The sequence below is a fragment of the Gossypium hirsutum genome, chromosome D10 (assembly GCF_007990345.1).
Source record: "Gossypium hirsutum isolate 1008001.06 chromosome D10, Gossypium_hirsutum_v2.1, whole genome shotgun sequence".
NCBI lineage: Eukaryota > Viridiplantae > Streptophyta > Magnoliopsida > Malvales > Malvaceae > Gossypium > Gossypium hirsutum.
Genome location: NC_053446.1, coordinates 37,652 through 53,739, shown reverse-complemented (window position 1 = coordinate 53,739; position 16,088 = coordinate 37,652). Strand labels below are relative to the sequence as shown.

General features: G+C 34.8%; 3 protein-coding genes and 1 long non-coding RNA gene across 6 annotated transcripts; 3 read left to right on the top strand and 1 right to left on the bottom strand.

Moving 5' to 3' along the window:
• The first annotated feature begins 605 nt into the window (after positions 1–605).
• Positions 606–4,596, top strand: LOC107930368 (sorcin). Of its 2 annotated transcripts, XM_016861997.2 has the most exons (10): positions 606–798; positions 906–964; positions 1,052–1,092; positions 1,182–1,213; positions 1,866–1,894; positions 2,382–2,418; positions 2,635–2,691; positions 3,485–3,561; positions 3,916–3,989; positions 4,248–4,596. In XM_016861997.2, exons 1-10 carry the CDS (start codon positions 715–717, stop codon positions 4,265–4,267), a joined length of 510 nt encoding a protein of 169 aa, XP_016717486.1. In that variant the 5' UTR covers positions 606–714; the 3' UTR covers positions 4,268–4,596. The 2 variants fall into 2 exon arrangements, with proteins under 2 accessions (XP_016717486.1, XP_040958523.1); XM_041102589.1 differs by lacking the exon at positions 3,916–3,989 and having other exon boundaries at positions 637–798.
• A 1,377-nt stretch (positions 4,597–5,973) lies between these two features.
• On the top strand, positions 5,974–9,785 carry LOC107930369 (ketol-acid reductoisomerase, chloroplastic). The gene is made up of 10 exons (XM_016861998.2): positions 5,974–6,367; positions 6,450–6,542; positions 7,325–7,390; positions 7,538–7,678; positions 7,798–8,025; positions 8,130–8,247; positions 8,342–8,481; positions 8,629–8,796; positions 8,961–9,116; positions 9,196–9,785. Exons 1-10 carry the CDS (start codon positions 6,089–6,091, stop codon positions 9,562–9,564), a joined length of 1,758 nt encoding a protein of 585 aa, XP_016717487.1. The 5' UTR covers positions 5,974–6,088; the 3' UTR covers positions 9,565–9,785.
• A 1,089-nt stretch (positions 9,786–10,874) lies between these two features.
• On the top strand, positions 10,875–14,422 carry LOC107930429 (uncharacterized). 2 transcript variants are annotated; one of them, XR_005919529.1, is made up of 4 exons: positions 10,875–11,092; positions 11,197–11,282; positions 12,621–13,283; positions 13,523–14,422. It is a non-coding gene; the product is annotated as an uncharacterized lncRNA (long non-coding RNA). The 2 variants fall into 2 exon arrangements; XR_005919528.1 differs by having other exon boundaries at positions 10,899–11,092; positions 11,200–11,282.
• On the bottom strand, positions 13,149–14,427 carry LOC107930428 (uncharacterized). The gene is made up of 2 exons (XM_016862099.2): positions 14,092–14,427; positions 13,149–13,823 (listed from the first exon to the last, which is right to left on the bottom strand). The coding sequence occupies exons 1-2, from the start codon at positions 14,425–14,427 to the stop codon at positions 13,422–13,424; spliced, it is 738 nt and encodes a 245-aa protein (XP_016717588.2). The 3' UTR covers positions 13,149–13,421.
• Between the last annotated feature and the right edge of the window lie 1,661 nt (positions 14,428–16,088).

The window sequence follows — 16,088 nt, the reverse complement described above, 5'->3', positions numbered from 1 at the left end:
AACTGAAAAAAGAGAAGACATGTAGCACTTCACTCCCGACTTGATCGTTGAATTCGAGATATGAGTTGCGACCATTGTGTCAACTCAATCACAATCTCAAAACAACAAGCACCTTCTTCCAGTTCACTTAATTATTAAATATGAAATTCACTCCCCTTTAATATGCACTTGTAGTGAACAACTCAAACCGTCAATGTTAGAAATAAAGACGTAAGTTTAGAAAGATGACAGCAGACAAGGAAGCGATGGAAGGTGTAGTTACTAACAAAGAATATTTGGTTTAGTGTTTCATACAAATTGATTTTTTTTTTGGAGAAAGGTGGGGAGGAGGTGGAGGTGGTGGTGGTGGTGGAGGTGGAGATGAGGACCAAATTGAAATTATTTATAAATTTTGAGGGTTAAATTTTTAAAATTATGACTAAATTAATATAATATATAAAAATTGAGAGCTAAATTTATTGTTATACTAATTTTTTAAATATAATTTATCCAAGTAAATAGGTGTCACCGCAACAGCTGTTTTTACAGCAGATAAATGCAGCTTATATGACATAACCTACAGTATATGGCTTAAGTATCGCATTGAGTAATAAGTTATAAAGTTCAGGTACCAAATTGCCTATTAACCTTATATTACAAAACCTACAGTATATAAGCACCGTTGACGTAGTTGCCTCGAACTTCGAATTTCAGAGGCCCTTGTCTCTGTTGAACATGGAGGACAGTGTGCTTCTACGAGAGTGGTTCGACCGAGTTGACTCAGGGAAAACTGGAAGCATCACCGCTACTCAACTCAAGGTTCCTTTTTCAATTCCCCCCCCCCTTTAAAATGGGTTTTCTTTTTTTCTTTTAAGAAAATTAATTAAATTGCTCAAGTCTCTTTTTGAATTGAAAATAACGATCAGAGCGCTTTCGCCATCGGTAATCTCAACTTTCCTCTTTCTGTCGTTCAACAAATGATCAGGTTGTCTTTTTTTCTTTTTTAGTTTCTCAATTTTGGCTCCTTTTACCTTTTTTATGTTGATTAATTGTTTCATATTTAATTTTACAGGATGTATGATTTTGATAGAAATGGTACCATGAGCTTTGAAGGTAAAATTCCCATCATTTAATAAATTTGTATGTATTTTCTTTTCCAATTTCAGTTCTATTTATTAATTTTTTATTTTTGTTAAGCATAGAATTCCTTGCTCTCAACAAGTTCCTCGTCAAGGTTAGTACTTTCATCAATGGAATTCTATCCTTATAGACCTTTCTGGAGTTTCCTTTCTTTTCTTAAAATGCATTTTAGGTCAAATTCTGCTATAAATCCCCCGTTGACCCGTTCTCTATACAATGCCTAGAATGGTAGATTTAGTCCATATTCTCCAATTAGATCATTTATTAGTCTCTATATTTTTCAAAATTTTAAATTTCAGTCTTGAGGACCGTTTTTAAATCCATAACTGACTTTTTTGTGGATAATATGTGGAAATAGCAAGTTGACAAACATGACAAATTTTGAAAATAGCAGAATTTAATGAATTAAATAGTTATTGTTTGGTCAGTACTGAAATTTTAAAATAAAATTGATCAAACTATAGTACAAGGGCTAAATACATAATTACACTTAATACAGGGACTAATGGCAGAATTTAACCTACATTTTAACATGAAAAATTGATACCCTTTTTCAATTATGATCCCATGCTTCTTACTCCATGCTTGATATGAATTTCAATAATTCACAGTTCAAATTATCTTCTGATGCATGCTGTTGATGTTTTTCTCTCAAAATAATAGGTGGAATGGAATTCGTATAGGAAAGTGATTTAACATCTTATTTGGTTACTCTCATTATATTTAATGATTTTTTTTTCCGACAGGTCCAGCAAGCCTTCTCAGACTTAGAGAGGTAATTCTGAGCCTTATCCATATGATAAGTAGCAGTCTTCTTTTACTTTTCTTCTATGCTATGCTACTCTTGCTCTTCATTGTACTTGAAGTATATATGTCTGACACATATTTTGGCATAGATATGAGATAATACCCAGACCAACCAAATAAATGGAAAAACTTAGAGAAAATGGAACATACCTATCTTGTGTGCATTTCTGACACTGACACCCGAGTTAGAGTACATAAAATCTACAATAATTTATGTTAGCTAGATGTTTTTAGTGATTGATGGGTTTAATCATTTCATGCTTGAGACCACAATTGTGGGGGGAACAATGACGATTTTTGAACTAAACAGAATCTTAGTGGGTTCTAATAATTCCAGACATTTATTTTAATGTTCACAGCAAGTTAAGGCATGATGTAGGCACCTCCTATTTACTATTTTCTTCAATCTGAACTAAAAAGTAAAAACTTAAAATGCTTTCTTGTTCACTTTACAGGAATCGTGGATTCCTTGCAACCAATGATGTTTATGAGGTATCTTGTGATGATTTTGAAGCATCTTTTAAAACCACGCTTCAAGTCTTGGCATCCTTAGACTTTGAATAGATATTTTCTTTTTCATTTTTTTGGTCCATTCTCTTTGATTTTCTCCACTTCAATTTGTTCCGGACTCTTTTAGTCTCCCTTTGAAATCTGCCCATCCATTTTCCATCTACTTTTTCTGGTTATGATATCAAAACGTCTTTGCAGGCAATAAGCAAAATTGGGTTCGTTTTGGATTCTCCTGCATTCTACACAGCATGTGAGGTAAAGCCTATATAATTGGACATAAAGTTATAAGTGAGAGGGTGATATTATGACGTAGTACATGGTAATAAAGTAGTGTTTATACCCCCTCAAATCTTTATCGTTTCATCAGTTTACTCTTTGGTTTGTTTCTTCAAGAATTTGGAGTCTCATGTACAATACATGTTCATAAATGTATATATGTATATTATATTCTTCATCTCTTGTGTGTTCAAATGAGATTATTAGCTCTATGGTCAGGAGCAAAGTAAAAAAAAATTTATGTTGGGGGTGCCAGAATAAAAGATCAAATTATGACTTCTTTGGGGGGATAAAGTAGATTTTTATAATTTTTAGTAATAGAATACTAAAATATCTAGTGTGTTTGGACGAGCAGAGGGGGTCCACGGCCCTGTCTGCTCTCCCTTGCTTCTGACCGTCTATGGTACATTCTTATTCTGTTTGTATTCCTCTTTCAAAGTCCAGTCATGCTCTTCCACTGCACATACTAGACTGTTTGGAAGCATTATTATTTCATTCTGTTTGATGTTGATTTAGCATTCTATGATTTCCTAATTTTATGGCTAAATGTGTATCTAGTATTCCCCTTCCAAAACCTGATCTTGATTTCTAATTTTCATTAGTTCTTGTTATAGTGTTATTTTAGCATGGATATAATGCCTATGGTTTTCATATCAAAATTTAATATTTGGCCCATCTTAGTTCGCTTGGCATGAACTGAATTTAGTTGTTTTTTTTACTGTACCAATGGATATTATTTTTGTTCATTTTTATTTTTTTACTTTGTTGGCAGAGCTTTGATCAGAAGAAGAATGGGAGATTGCATCTGGATGACTTCATATCACTTTGTATATTTTTGCAGTCTGCTCGGTACAGTATCTCTAATCTCTGCTGAACTGCTTCTTGGGTGTTAAATATCATGCGGTAGTCTTGCTTATTGAATTATATTAGTGTATAAAATCATGCAAACATGGTACGCGAAGAACATCTACTATGTCTTGTCAAATTTTTATGGTAAGATGTAAGCAATACGGACATGAAATGCACACATGTTACTCACATGCCGTGCGGATATAGGGAAGTAAATGCTTGAATTCACTTAATTTGAAGGTGCTTGACATAGAGTCTTCATATAAACATATTTATTTGTCCATTTCTCAGACAGGTTATGTAAATCTCCTTGTTCCCCCCCCCTTATGCTTTTGTGGATTGTTGTCGGTGCAGAAACATGTTTAATGCATTTGACACGGGAAAACAAGGGAGGGTTACTCTTGATCTGAATCAGTTTGTCTACTGCAGTGAGTATAAATTTTTATGACTATTAGCCTTTCTTTCCGTACATATTGCTGCATTCTGTATTTTCTTTTTAAGAAAGGAATAAGCAAATCATTTAACATTCTGTTGAGGGGGGATCGGCTCCTCCGGGAGAAGTAACAAAGAACAATAGGGTTTACTTGCTTGACCTGAAACATGGTTTTCTTTGACATTTTCATATCATCTATCAATTTAACACGCTTTCTTTTATGTTGATGTCTTTTTTGCACATGTTATTTCAGCCGCCAGCTGTAGAATATGACATCGAGAAGACTGGGTAAACTGGACTTGAGAAATTCGAATATAATGACATGGGGACTGATATCATATTCTGTTTGGGAAAAAAAAATATGCCATATAGTGTGCCAGTGAATTTTCTTACTTGATTGTAGAGCCGCTTCCCTAGTTCTTTTTGCATTAACAAATGGTTATACTGTCTAGATTTTTCATGAATCTGCCTGCCCGGTGTGGATAAACTAGTTGATGAAGGTGGTTGCTTTGAGCTTCTTTCATATTTATCTTGTACGAATGATGATGTTCAGAAAATTCAAATGAAATAAAGGGGCAGTAATGCCTACCACATATTTATGATGTCAGTTTGTAACAGTGGTAGGAACCATGATCCCAGGGGCTCCGTAGGGGCAAAATCTATGACTTCTAAAATCAGTCGTGACCATTTTTCGTTATGTTTTTTTTCTCGTGTCATAGTTATTTTATATTTTTCACAAACTATGAATTTATGCGATACGGATTTTGTCCATGTGGTCTATGAAATAATTTTCTTGGCTTTACGTTCTTTTTAATCTTCAACTTTTAACGTCATTTCTATTATTTTTTTGGCTTTAACTTCTAATGTTTCATGAACTTAATGGAAGTAAAAAAACAATAGATGAGCAGAAATATCACGAGACAGTAATTGCACACAAAATGTGAATAAATGTTTTCAATGTATTGTATTATGTAATGATGAAGTGAGTACAAATGAAGAGAAAATATTTTATTTATAGTGGAGTTTCCCATGATATGCAGGTACATGATTGAGATTAAAAATAATCGACAAGTTGATGATTAAAGGCAATCTATAAGTTGATATTCTATTTACAAGATCCCTTGTTAAAATATAAATTAGATATAAATTAGTGGAGTGTTTGCATATTCACCAAGCTAAGTAGAATTTTTCCAAACAATGCATTAATTCTGTTGGGCTGAACAATCCCAAATAAATAAGACGAGTCATCAAAATGTATTTTGATTGTGGCTTTTTGCGCGGTCCCTAACAGATATAAGTAAGGATAATTATAAACAGGACAATTGGCTTGGATGCAAATATGAGAGGTAAAGTAAACTAAACAAGTTGTTAGTATTTTTTTTTGGTCATTTAATTATAAAAAAGTTACAAAATAATTATTTAACTATTCAATTTTGTCTTTTTTGGTGACTAACAATGGTAGCTTTTAAAATTAACATAATAGTAACTTTAGCCCTCAACATTTATATATCGTGATAATTTAGTCTTAATTCTAAAATTTTAACCCTCAACATCTGCACATTCTGTAATTTTAGTATTTTTGTAATTTTGCTTTTATTTAAATAACTTGTTTCATATAATAAAAAATTATATAAATTATATATAAATTAAGTGAAAATTTTACATAAATATATTAAATAATGTATAAATATTTTATTAATTTATTAATTAAATAAATTATCAATTCAATTGTATAGAATTTTAGCCTAATAAATCATTTTGTATTTTTATTAAAATTTACATCTCTACATTCATAAATAAACACATATTTACAACTAATTTTAATCTTATTACTTTACCACTTTCTTCAATCGAAATTAATCTTAATCCCCATAAAATTTATGAAATCTAAATTACATTTTTTAAAAGAAAAGTAGCCCATGGTGCAGCCACACCCGGTGCACGATAAAGCCTAATGTAGCAGGGGGCAGGCCCAACGCCAAGCTCAGTTAGGCTACAAAAGGATCAGCTTAAATTACGTGTCGCTCTCTGTTTCTCTATATAGCCTGGCTGCCCTTTCCGCTGAAGCTGACTATCATTTCTACTTCTGTTACGATGGCGGCTACTACCTTCTCTCCTTCCTTCTCCACTCCCTCGGTCAATTCTTCCTCCAGAGCCCACAAAACTTTAACCAACCCTAATCTAGGCTTTTTGGCCTCAGTTTCGAGATCCTTGAGGTCTCTCAAAGCAACCAGGCTGACTACTGATAATGCTTGTGGCTCAGCTATGGCCTCTCGTATGGTCTCCGTTCCTGCCGTCCAGACACACATATCTCTCGATTTTGAGACCTTTGTCTTCAAGAAGGAGAAAGTCTCCCTCGCTGGTCAGGACGAGGTGGGTATTATTCTATTTTGTTTTTGTTTTGTTTTTTTCCGTCTCTGTTCTCATTTTGACGGCTTATTGATTTGGTTTTTAGTACATTGTGAGAGGAGGAAGAGATTTGTTTAAGTTGCTGCCTGACGCTTTCAAAGGGATTAAGCAGATTGGTGTTATTGGTTGGGGTTCGCAGGTACCAAACCAAAATTTTTGGGCATTTATGGCTTTTACGGGCTAATTTGCATATATCTATATATTAGACATTGCAATTCGTGTATGCATGTCATGTGTTGTTCACAAGCTGAGAAAATATAAATATTGTTCGATCCTAAACGGGGATACAATATCGTCGTGTGCGTTGTGTCGTGTTATATTGCTTTTTGTTTATTACGTGTTATCCATGTTGTATTTTTCGATTGCGACAATAATTGATTGTTCTATAAAATACTTAGCATCTTCACTCAACTAAAGAAAGAAATGCTTTTTTCTGATGTATTTTGCTTCTTGTAATAGCTGTATATAAAATGAAAGAAAACCGGAAAATATTCTTACAATGAAGTTGCCCCTGCAACTTTGGTTGCCGTTTATATTTCTTATATTCTTCATTTTTCTTAAACTACCTGTATGAACTGCACCTTTGTCCAATTAATATTTGGATGTAAGTACGGGGATATTATCCTTCAAGAACCAAAAAAATTCATGGAAAGTCTTAGAAAAAAATTTTAACTTACCTGTCTTGGACACCTGTATCTGGCATTCCCACACCAGCCCTAGTAACTAAGGTCGTTGTGGCCATTTCATTGAATATATCTTCCCCCTAGCTTAAAATGATTGTTTTTATTTCCTTCTATTGATTGTGAATGGCTCATATAAGTGAAAACCCTGCTGTAACTTAGCTGCAATATGCACTTGGACTGAGTAAAGTATGTGTTCTCGAATCCTTCGCATTACTAACTGCTAACAAACTTCTTTCAGGGACCCGCTCAAGCTCAAAATTTAAGGGATTCTCTTGCTGATGCAAAATCTGATATCATTGTCAAGGTAATCACTTTAGTTTAGTTATGATTTTATTCACAGCTGATCAATCCACTGTTTATGTGCTGTGGGTTGCTTTGTTGCAACCTGACTTATTTTGTTTTGCTTGGTTTGTTTCTTTTTTATATTAATTTTTTCAAAACGAAATTACAGGTTGGACTCAGGAAGGGTTCTCGTTCTTTTGATGAAGCTCGTGCTGCTGGGTTCTCTGAAGAGAATGGCACTTTGGGTGATATATGGGAAACTATTTCTGGAAGTGATCTTGTGTTACTGTTAATTTCTGATGCTGCACAGGTTTGTTTGAATATAATATTTTTTTTGGCTAAACTGCTAATGAAATTAACTGGTTTTCATTGGTATTGCTATTTATGATTTTTCTTGGACAAAGAATTGAATTCTATGTGGATTTGCAGGCAGACAATTATGAGAAGATATTCTCCTACATGAAACCAAATAGCATCCTGGGGCTTTCACATGGCTTTCTTCTTGGACACTTGCAGTCAAAGGGACTTGATTTTCCAAAGAACATTAGTGTAATTGCTGTGTGCCCCAAAGGAATGGGTCCATCTGTAAGGAGACTCTATGTCCAAGGCAGGGAGATCAATGGTGCTGGAATCAATTCTAGTTTTGGAGTCCATCAGGTAATTTTTTCCTTGTGCTGCATCTTCCTAGTTCTGATGTTCCGTACTGTTTTTTTCTTTTTCTTTTTTACCATTAAGGCACTGAGTAATTTCTTTGTGCACAGGATGTTGATGGTAGAGCTACTGATGTTGCCTTGGGGTGGTCGGTCGCCCTTGGATCACCTTTCACCTTTGCTACTACTTTAGAGCAGGAATACAAGAGTGACATCTTTGGGGAGCGGGGTAAGTAATTTTCCATGCACTTCTGCAATCAATTTCGAATGCTTTTTCTTTGCTTTTTCTCCTTAAATTATTGTGCTTTGATGATTATTTCTAGGCATTCTTCTTGGTGCTGTTCATGGAATTGTGGAGTCTTTGTTTAGAAGATACACTGAAAATGGAATGAGTGAGGATCTTGCTTACAAAAACACTGTTGAATGCATTACAGGAATTATATCAAAGACCATCTCAACACAGGTTGTCCATTGTGTCCAATTTCTCAAACCTCTTATATTTCCTCATCCTTATCTGCTTATTTTCTGTTTTGCTCTACTCCTGTTGGTGCACTCAGACCTGTTAAGTGTTTGTATTTATTTACTGTATTATATTTCTGTCCTTTAACAGGGCATGTTGGCTGTATACAACTCCTTGTCCGAAGAGGGAAAAAGGGAATTTGAGACTGCCTATAGCGCATCTTATTACCCGTGCATGGATATACTGTATGAGTGCTATGAAGATGTAGCCAGCGGAAGTGAAATCCGCAGTGTTGTATTGGCTGGGCAACGGTTTTATGTAAGTATTTTCTTTAATCTGCTGTTGATACTTCAACTTGTAATGGATACAAGATTCTCATTATCTGGACTTTAAGGTTGCACATAGTTATCGTTATATAGTTTACAGCCTACTTTGCACTTTGGACCAATAAGATTCATTCTTTGTTTGGCATTGTTTTACAGGAGAAGGATGGTCTCCCTGCTTTTCCAATGGGAAAAATTGATCAGACACGCATGTGGAAAGTTGGTGAGCGAGTCCAAAAGGCACGCCCATCTGGTGATTTAGGGCCATTGTATCCTTTTACTGCCGGTGTCTATGTGGCCTTGATGATGGCTCAGGTATGATGCTTGCCTTTGATATAGACTAAGGCTATTACACTTGTCTGATGATCTTTTGTACCGGTTTGAATAATTTCAGATCGAGATATTGAGGAAGAAAGGACACTCGTACTCTGAGATCATCAACGAGAGTGTGATAGAGGCAGTGGATTCCTTAAATCCATTTATGCATGCTCGTGGAGTTTCCTTCATGGTTGATAACTGCTCTACCACAGCACGATTGGGATCCAGGAAATGGGCCCCACGGTTTGATTACATCCTAACCCAACAGGCTTTGGTGGCTGTCGACAAGGGCACTCCCATCAACCAAGATCTTCTCAGCAACTTCTTGTCAGACCCAGTGCATGGTGCCATCGAAGTCTGTGCTCAATTGAGGCCGACGGTTGACATTTCAGTGACCCCCGATGCTGATTTTGTGCGACCGGAGTTGCGTCAATCTGGCAATTGAGTCGGTAGAATCTCAGAACTGGAATGAGCAACTATATTTATAGTGTGTTTGAGCCAGAACTTGCTCGTCATGTATGTAGTGATGTAGTTTTTGCAATGTCTTGGGGCTGGCTGTCTTTTTATGTTTCATTTTTAAATGTTTTATATAATTGAAGGACCAAAACCATCAGCTGTTTTGAGATAATGAGACTTAATAATGCATATCTAGCTTGTTTTTGGGTAGTTGGATAATGATGCTTAATAATGTACTTCTTGTTTGTTTTTTGGTAGTAGGTTGCCAATTTCCTCCGGCTGTTAAAAAATTCAGAGTGAATCGGCCTGTTCAACCCGAAATTTGTAGTTTGTTAAAAATTTCAGACGGAATTAGGGAATAATAATCAGTCTATTTGTATGATTTGATTTGACTGATGATGCCCTAGCATGGACCATCACCATACCCAATTTTTCATACAGCCCATGCACTATTTTAATTGTATTAAAAAATAATTGTTTGTTTAAATAGTTATGAAAAATTCTGATATAAGTTGCCGAATCCGAGTGATTTTGATATTTTATTTACTGGTTTTTTAATTGATTGGTAATACGATAATCTCTGGATTAGCAGTGTCTATAATGATAGTGGTGTACCTTGGAATATTAAATATTATAATTTTTTTAAATATTAATAACTATTTAAACACTTAGGTTGGGTTTGGATGCGCGATTGAGTGCGGTGCGTTTAGTTTACTTTTTGTCTCACGCTACAGTATCGCTACAGTATCTAATCTCACCGCTACCGCTATTTTTACACTAACCGCAGGTAAACGCACTGCTCGTCCAAAGTCACCCTTAGTATTAATGCCTATTCATCAATCAAATTTTTGATTAATTGATAATGCCTATTATCATTACACTTAAATATTAAATATTATAATTTTTTTAATTTATTACATAAAATTTCCACATAATTGCTAGTGAAGCTTAAAGAACCTCTAATTGGGATGGATCAATATTCCCGAGGAACTCATCATCCAATCTCTTATTACTGTTTCTGTACATGGCTCTTTGCTCATGTAGAGCACCTTGTATTACAAAAAGAAAAAAGAAGAAAGTACGCGGACAACCGCGGACCATCCATTCTTATTACTAGAGATGATTTATTAAAAACTGAGCAACATAGGAGAGACACCCAACATCAATAATAAAGTCCTCTCCTCTCTTTTCTGACCTCCCCGCCAACATCCCCCCCTTCCCCACCTTTCCTTTCTCTGTAAGTAACCAAGTATCTTCTCATTTTACCTTTGGATTTGTTTGTAAAGGTAAGGCCGTCTCTGTCTGCCAGCAATTTGCATTGTGTGTTGCCTAACTTTCTTTTTCTTTTCAAAGTCCCTGTTACCGTTTTAATCTCTTTTATGGAAAAAATTTAAGGACATTGTTGGATATTTCTTTTTAATTTCCATTTTCTCATCCATTTCTTATGCTTGTTGCTAAACCGTTGTTCAATTTACTTGGTTGGGTTACTAGTATGATGTTCTTATATATACCCTATGGTAATTATTTGTTTTGAACAGGACTTTGCAACTGTTGTTTTCTGACAGATAGATTTGGACATGTCTTTGATTCAATTTCGTCTTACCCTGTCTTTCTCTACCAGCAGTATGGCGGATTTGCCCTCCTTTTCAACTGAAGAATTTTATTGGCTAGCATCATTCTTTTGGGGGCATCATCACCTGCAAACTAGTAAGTAGTCCAATATGCTTTTGCTTTCATCAATGACATTTTTGGTGGATTGGAATTTTTTTCAGCTCTTTCTTCTTCGTAGATTTCGGTCAAAAATGGCTTTTATTAATCTTCTTTTTCATTTCCATCTTTTATAAATTCAGTACACTCTAATCTTGGCACTCGGTAAACCATCCTCAGCCTTATCTAGTTCGTGTTACTTAAATTTTTTTCCTAAATCTTGTTGATAGATTAGCTCCATAGGTAGCTTTTTTTTTTCTGGGAATGGTAATAGTTATGGTTGTATAAAATTGCTTACAATCATATTCGGCCAGTTTCTACCATTTATTTTTATCCAGAATTTAGGAATAGGCTTTGAAATTGGCAATTAGGAAAAAGAGAATGGCTTGTACCTTAAAACAGAGAGTAAGAATAGGTTGGTTTCGAAAAAAATGGTTTGGCACCAACAATGATGCAACTAAATTGTGCTGACGCTCATAAAAGACCTGCCTTCCCGAGATTCTAACCTCAAATGAAGCATAAAAGGGTTTGGGAAACTTAGGATAAGACAGCTCCACACTGACGACTAAAAGACCCTGGTATGGTTCCACTTTTGGACCTGTATCTTTGAATTTTGGGTCAAAGTTATCCATATCTACATTTGCTGTCCATGTCCAAGTTGGAGTAGTTTATTAGGTTTGTTCTAAGTTGCCAAAGTTTGTGGACTATTTAGGGAAATTATCGAAACCGACTGAAGATTAGATTTAAACCACTTTATCTTAGGTTAATCAATTTAGGACCGCCTAGAAATTTGTCATCAGTACGACGGGATTCACATTTCACTTTTAGAATACAGAATATATTTATCTAATTTCTGATACTCGTATTCAGATATTCTTACATTGGGAGTATTTGAACTTTCCAAACAAAAGAATCATGCATTGGAAACATAATGCAATTCTATCATTAAATATCATAAGTTGCCTTTAGCTTTAGAAGTAAATTGAGTAGCTGCATAAGAATTTCTTTTTTATATAGTAAAGGTAATTTCACTTCTCTTTTTGGGTCTATTTGTTGGTATTTTTGATAGGTAAAATGTTTTCGAGATTAATGCAACGTATTGAGTTTTATGTCTTTTTAAACTATGTTACCTAGACTCTTCATTTTGTTTTTTTCTAAAAGATGATGATCTAAATATATGGAAATACTTTTAAATGTTTAGTATACCCATGTTGGACGCATCCTTATATTGTATCTGACACTAACCCTCGATTCTAAGTAACAGCCTTTTAATATTGTTTTGAGATAGTCTTTCTCCCTCTATTTAAGTTCTAAATATGTTCAGTATTATTCTTGCAGGTCTACGATATAACAGGTTTTATCAGCCCTTTTTGTTTCAAAGGATATGGAAAACTAAGTGATAAAGAAAAAGTGGAATGGAACAATCGCTGCAATTTTATCCTATGTTCTTTTCTTCTTTTCCTTTTTCTTGTATAAAAAATTGTTCAAAATATAACTTTCTTTCCTAAATTTCTTTGCAACATTGATCTAGATAGCCTTATCTTGTACAGGGGATTTTCAACTTTCCATGCTTTAATTGCAGCATGGGCCTCTCTCTACCTCCTTCTATTCTCATTTCTTTGTGGAGAATCAATTGCGGAAGCCACATCCGACTTAGGAATCTCTCCAGCAGCCACACAAGCAAGCAAATTCATTCCAGCACCATCCGCAACTGGCATGCATGCATTTGCTTTAGTGTACTTAAACAAAAATATCAATTAGAGTATTTATGGACTTCAAAGAAGCCCTCTGCATCTTCCTTGATTTAATTTCATTTCCACAAGATGAGGAAGCAACTTTTGTGACTTCGGTTATTTTCTTAAGATCTTCTCCGGTTCTACAGTATTCTTCATCAGGAACAGCTGCGGGTGAACTCTCTCCCTCATCAGACCCAGTCAGCAGATCTTTTACATCATTGCTCTGCCAGGATTCATTATTTACATCAGTCATAACATTTTCCTGGTAAGTACCACTCTTCTCCTTCATGTTATGTTTGAATTGTTCCTGCTTCTCTGAAAGCACAGGAGAAGAAGCTCTGCTGTTTGTAACCAATTGATCTTCAAGAAATCCTCCACTGACACTTTGTGCTGGACCTTAACCTCAATTTGGGATTTTAACAATGAACTTATTACCATTACCCTCAGCGATAAGAGCATCCACCGCCTTTTCACATGTTAAACTGGACTGTGGTACTTTTCCAGGAGCAGAATTTCTGTGCAAAGAAGAATTGTTGCATGGTCCGGTTTCCCTTTGAACCCCCAATGGCCCCGGCAAACCATTAATGAATTTCCAGTGCCGTGATGAGCTACCTGAGATTTTAGTCACAGTTCCTGAACCAGCTGCAGAACTTCTTGCATCCTCCTTTACTGGAATTTCCCCCATCTTCGCATGATCACTAGAACATGACAGAGTATTGTTGTGGGATTGACTAGAACTGTTGATTTTCTCATCCCTTGTGGTTGTTTGAGGATCAGAGGTGCCAACAATAGTAGCATTCCGCGCCTTTGTTCTGGCTGAAGCAGGCAATGTTGATGCCTTCATAGGTACCGGCATTGCAGAAGCAGACTTGGTTGCAGTCCCTCCTTGAAAAAGCTTAACAAAACCAGTTTTAGTTGCAGAGAATTGTGTTGCTGAACTCTTCACTGCAACCTCAGAAGGTCTATAGTGCTTGATTCCACATTTAGCAACATCAGACCAGGGAACAGACTGATTTGGACCGTATTTAGCATCCAACTCAACCTGAACTCTTTTTTTTCCATGTATTCCGCGCCTTTGTTCTGGCTGAAGCAGGCAATGTTGATGCCTTCATAGGTACCGGCATTGCAGAAGCAGACTTGGTTGCAGTCCCTCCTTGAAAAAGCTTAACAAAACCAGTTTTAGTTGCAGAGAATTGTGTTGCTGAACTCTTCACCTCAGAAGGTCTATAGTGCTTGATTCCACATTTAGCAACGTCAGACCAGGGAACAGACTGATTTGGACCGTATTTAGCATCCAACTCAACCTGAACTCTTTTTTTCCATGTATCAACTAAACTCCTTGCTTTCTTCTGTATTTCAATATTTCTATGAGTACGCAAAAGATTCATAGACTTGCCAATGCTACACATCTGCAGAACTGTAAGATTTACTGGTAGCTTATCAAGTGCTTGGAGTAAGGTTAAAAGAAGCCCACTATACCCCGACCAAAAAACACAGAAAACTACAAAAGTTAGGCGGAACACAAGCCCAAACAATAAAATCGAAACCCAATAACCCAATCCACAACAGTTTTTTACTAAGCAAAAAATAAAAAGAAATAGATTGTAAGATAATAGCTAAAATAGTAAACAGAGGGAAACGCAAAATTCAAAAATAAAAAACATATATTAAAATATAAACAAACAAAAATAACAACCACACCGAGATCCATAGGCTTCAAACACACAACAAACAGTTAATTGTAAAGCAGAAAACAAAAATCCTAAAAAAAATACACACTGAAATACGAGTAAAAAAGCGTAGATTTGAAACTAAAACAATAAAACATTCAAATAATTCTTAATTATGTGACATGTATAAATCAAAAACATTTATTAAAAAAAACTCTAAAAATTTAATTTACATTAAAGTTTTTTAAATTTATTTAATTTAAAAACAATTGCTTTAAAATTAGACAGTCATGTTCAAAAATATTTTAGAAATCTTTTTAAAGTTAAATACTATCGAAAGAAAACCGGATATAAAAACAACGCAAACACATTCCAAAACAACTCAACCCAAAACACTAAAAAATAAAAACAAGCCCGAGCAAAAAAATAGATCACAAACCGGTATCCAAAAAGAGAACACAAAGATTTAGAGACTTCCACAATCGAAGCAACTTACAGTGCATTTACAAATAGGGTCAGACAGCTTTCCGTCATTTCATAGAACCTCCAAGCGGGATAAAAGCCCAAAATCTAAGCAGAACAGAAGACCATAAACTAAGCAGGACACAGGCCCAAACGCCAAAACAGAAGGCCCAAAAGAGAAACGGAAACAATATTGTGCGAAGAAAAAACTAATATAGCTATATTTTACACAGATACATGAACAAATATTATTAGGATTTAATTATTGTTTTTTCAATAAAGTTTACAATCACCGAAACGTTCTTTGTATTAATTCATTTGTATAAAATAATAAACCAGGTCGGATCCAATTTAATATTTATAAGAATATTTTTAGAAATATTTTACTTACTTGTTTAAATAATGCATATATAATTATTTCAATAGTTTTCCATTCTTTATAGAAATGCGAAACGATCAAAACCGGCATATAGGATTCCAGATTGAGACATTTTGTTTCTTAGTTTTCTCAAAAAATCTGTACTTTAGTTTTAAAAAATAATAATAATCTAATTGGGATGCTTGTTAATATTGATAGTAATTGAAGAATTGAAGAATTTCAACCGATTTACTAATTGCAAAGGTTTTTTTAATTAATTGTTTTGCAGCAATTTACATGATCCATATATAATTATTTAAATAGTTTTCCATTGTTAATAGAAATGCGAAGTCTAGGTATTGTAGAAGAAAAAACTGTAAAATCCGATTTAATTTATCGTAATCGATTAGTTAACATGTTGGTTAACCGTATTCTGAAACACGAAAAAAATAATTGGCTTAACATATTATCTTTTGTTCTCCAATTGACTTATGTTATGGGATAAGTTGATTTTTGCTCCCACAAACTTTTTCTTTAAATCCTTCAGTTCTTCGCTCCACTAAATACCCAGTTCAAATTC

Excerpts from the sequence above, each read along its gene's own strand:
- LOC107930368 (XM_016861997.2), top strand. The coding sequence starts at position 715 with ATGGAGGACAGTGTGCTTCTACGAGAGTGGTTCGACCGAGTTGACTCA. Across the intron at positions 799-905 it reads TCACCGCTACTCAACTCAAG|AGCGCTTTCGCCATCGGTAA; the intron begins GTTCCTTTTTCA and ends AATAACGATCAG. Across the intron at positions 1,895-2,381 it reads GCCTTCTCAGACTTAGAGAG|GAATCGTGGATTCCTTGCAA; the intron begins GTAATTCTGAGC and ends TTCACTTTACAG.
- LOC107930369 (XM_016861998.2), top strand. The coding sequence starts at position 6,089 with ATGGCGGCTACTACCTTCTCTCCTTCCTTCTCCACTCCCTCGGTCAAT. Across the intron at positions 7,679-7,797 it reads TAATTTCTGATGCTGCACAG|GCAGACAATTATGAGAAGAT; the intron begins GTTTGTTTGAAT and ends GTGGATTTGCAG. Across the intron at positions 8,248-8,341 it reads TGACATCTTTGGGGAGCGGG|GCATTCTTCTTGGTGCTGTT; the intron begins GTAAGTAATTTT and ends GATTATTTCTAG.
- LOC107930428 (XM_016862099.2), bottom strand. The coding sequence starts at position 14,427 with ATGTGTAGCATTGGCAAGTCTATGAATCTTTTGCGTACTCATAGAAAT. Across the intron at positions 13,824-14,091 it reads CTGCTTCAGCCAGAACAAAG|GCGCGGAATGCTACTATTGT; the intron begins GCGCGGAATACA and ends GCCAGAACAAAG.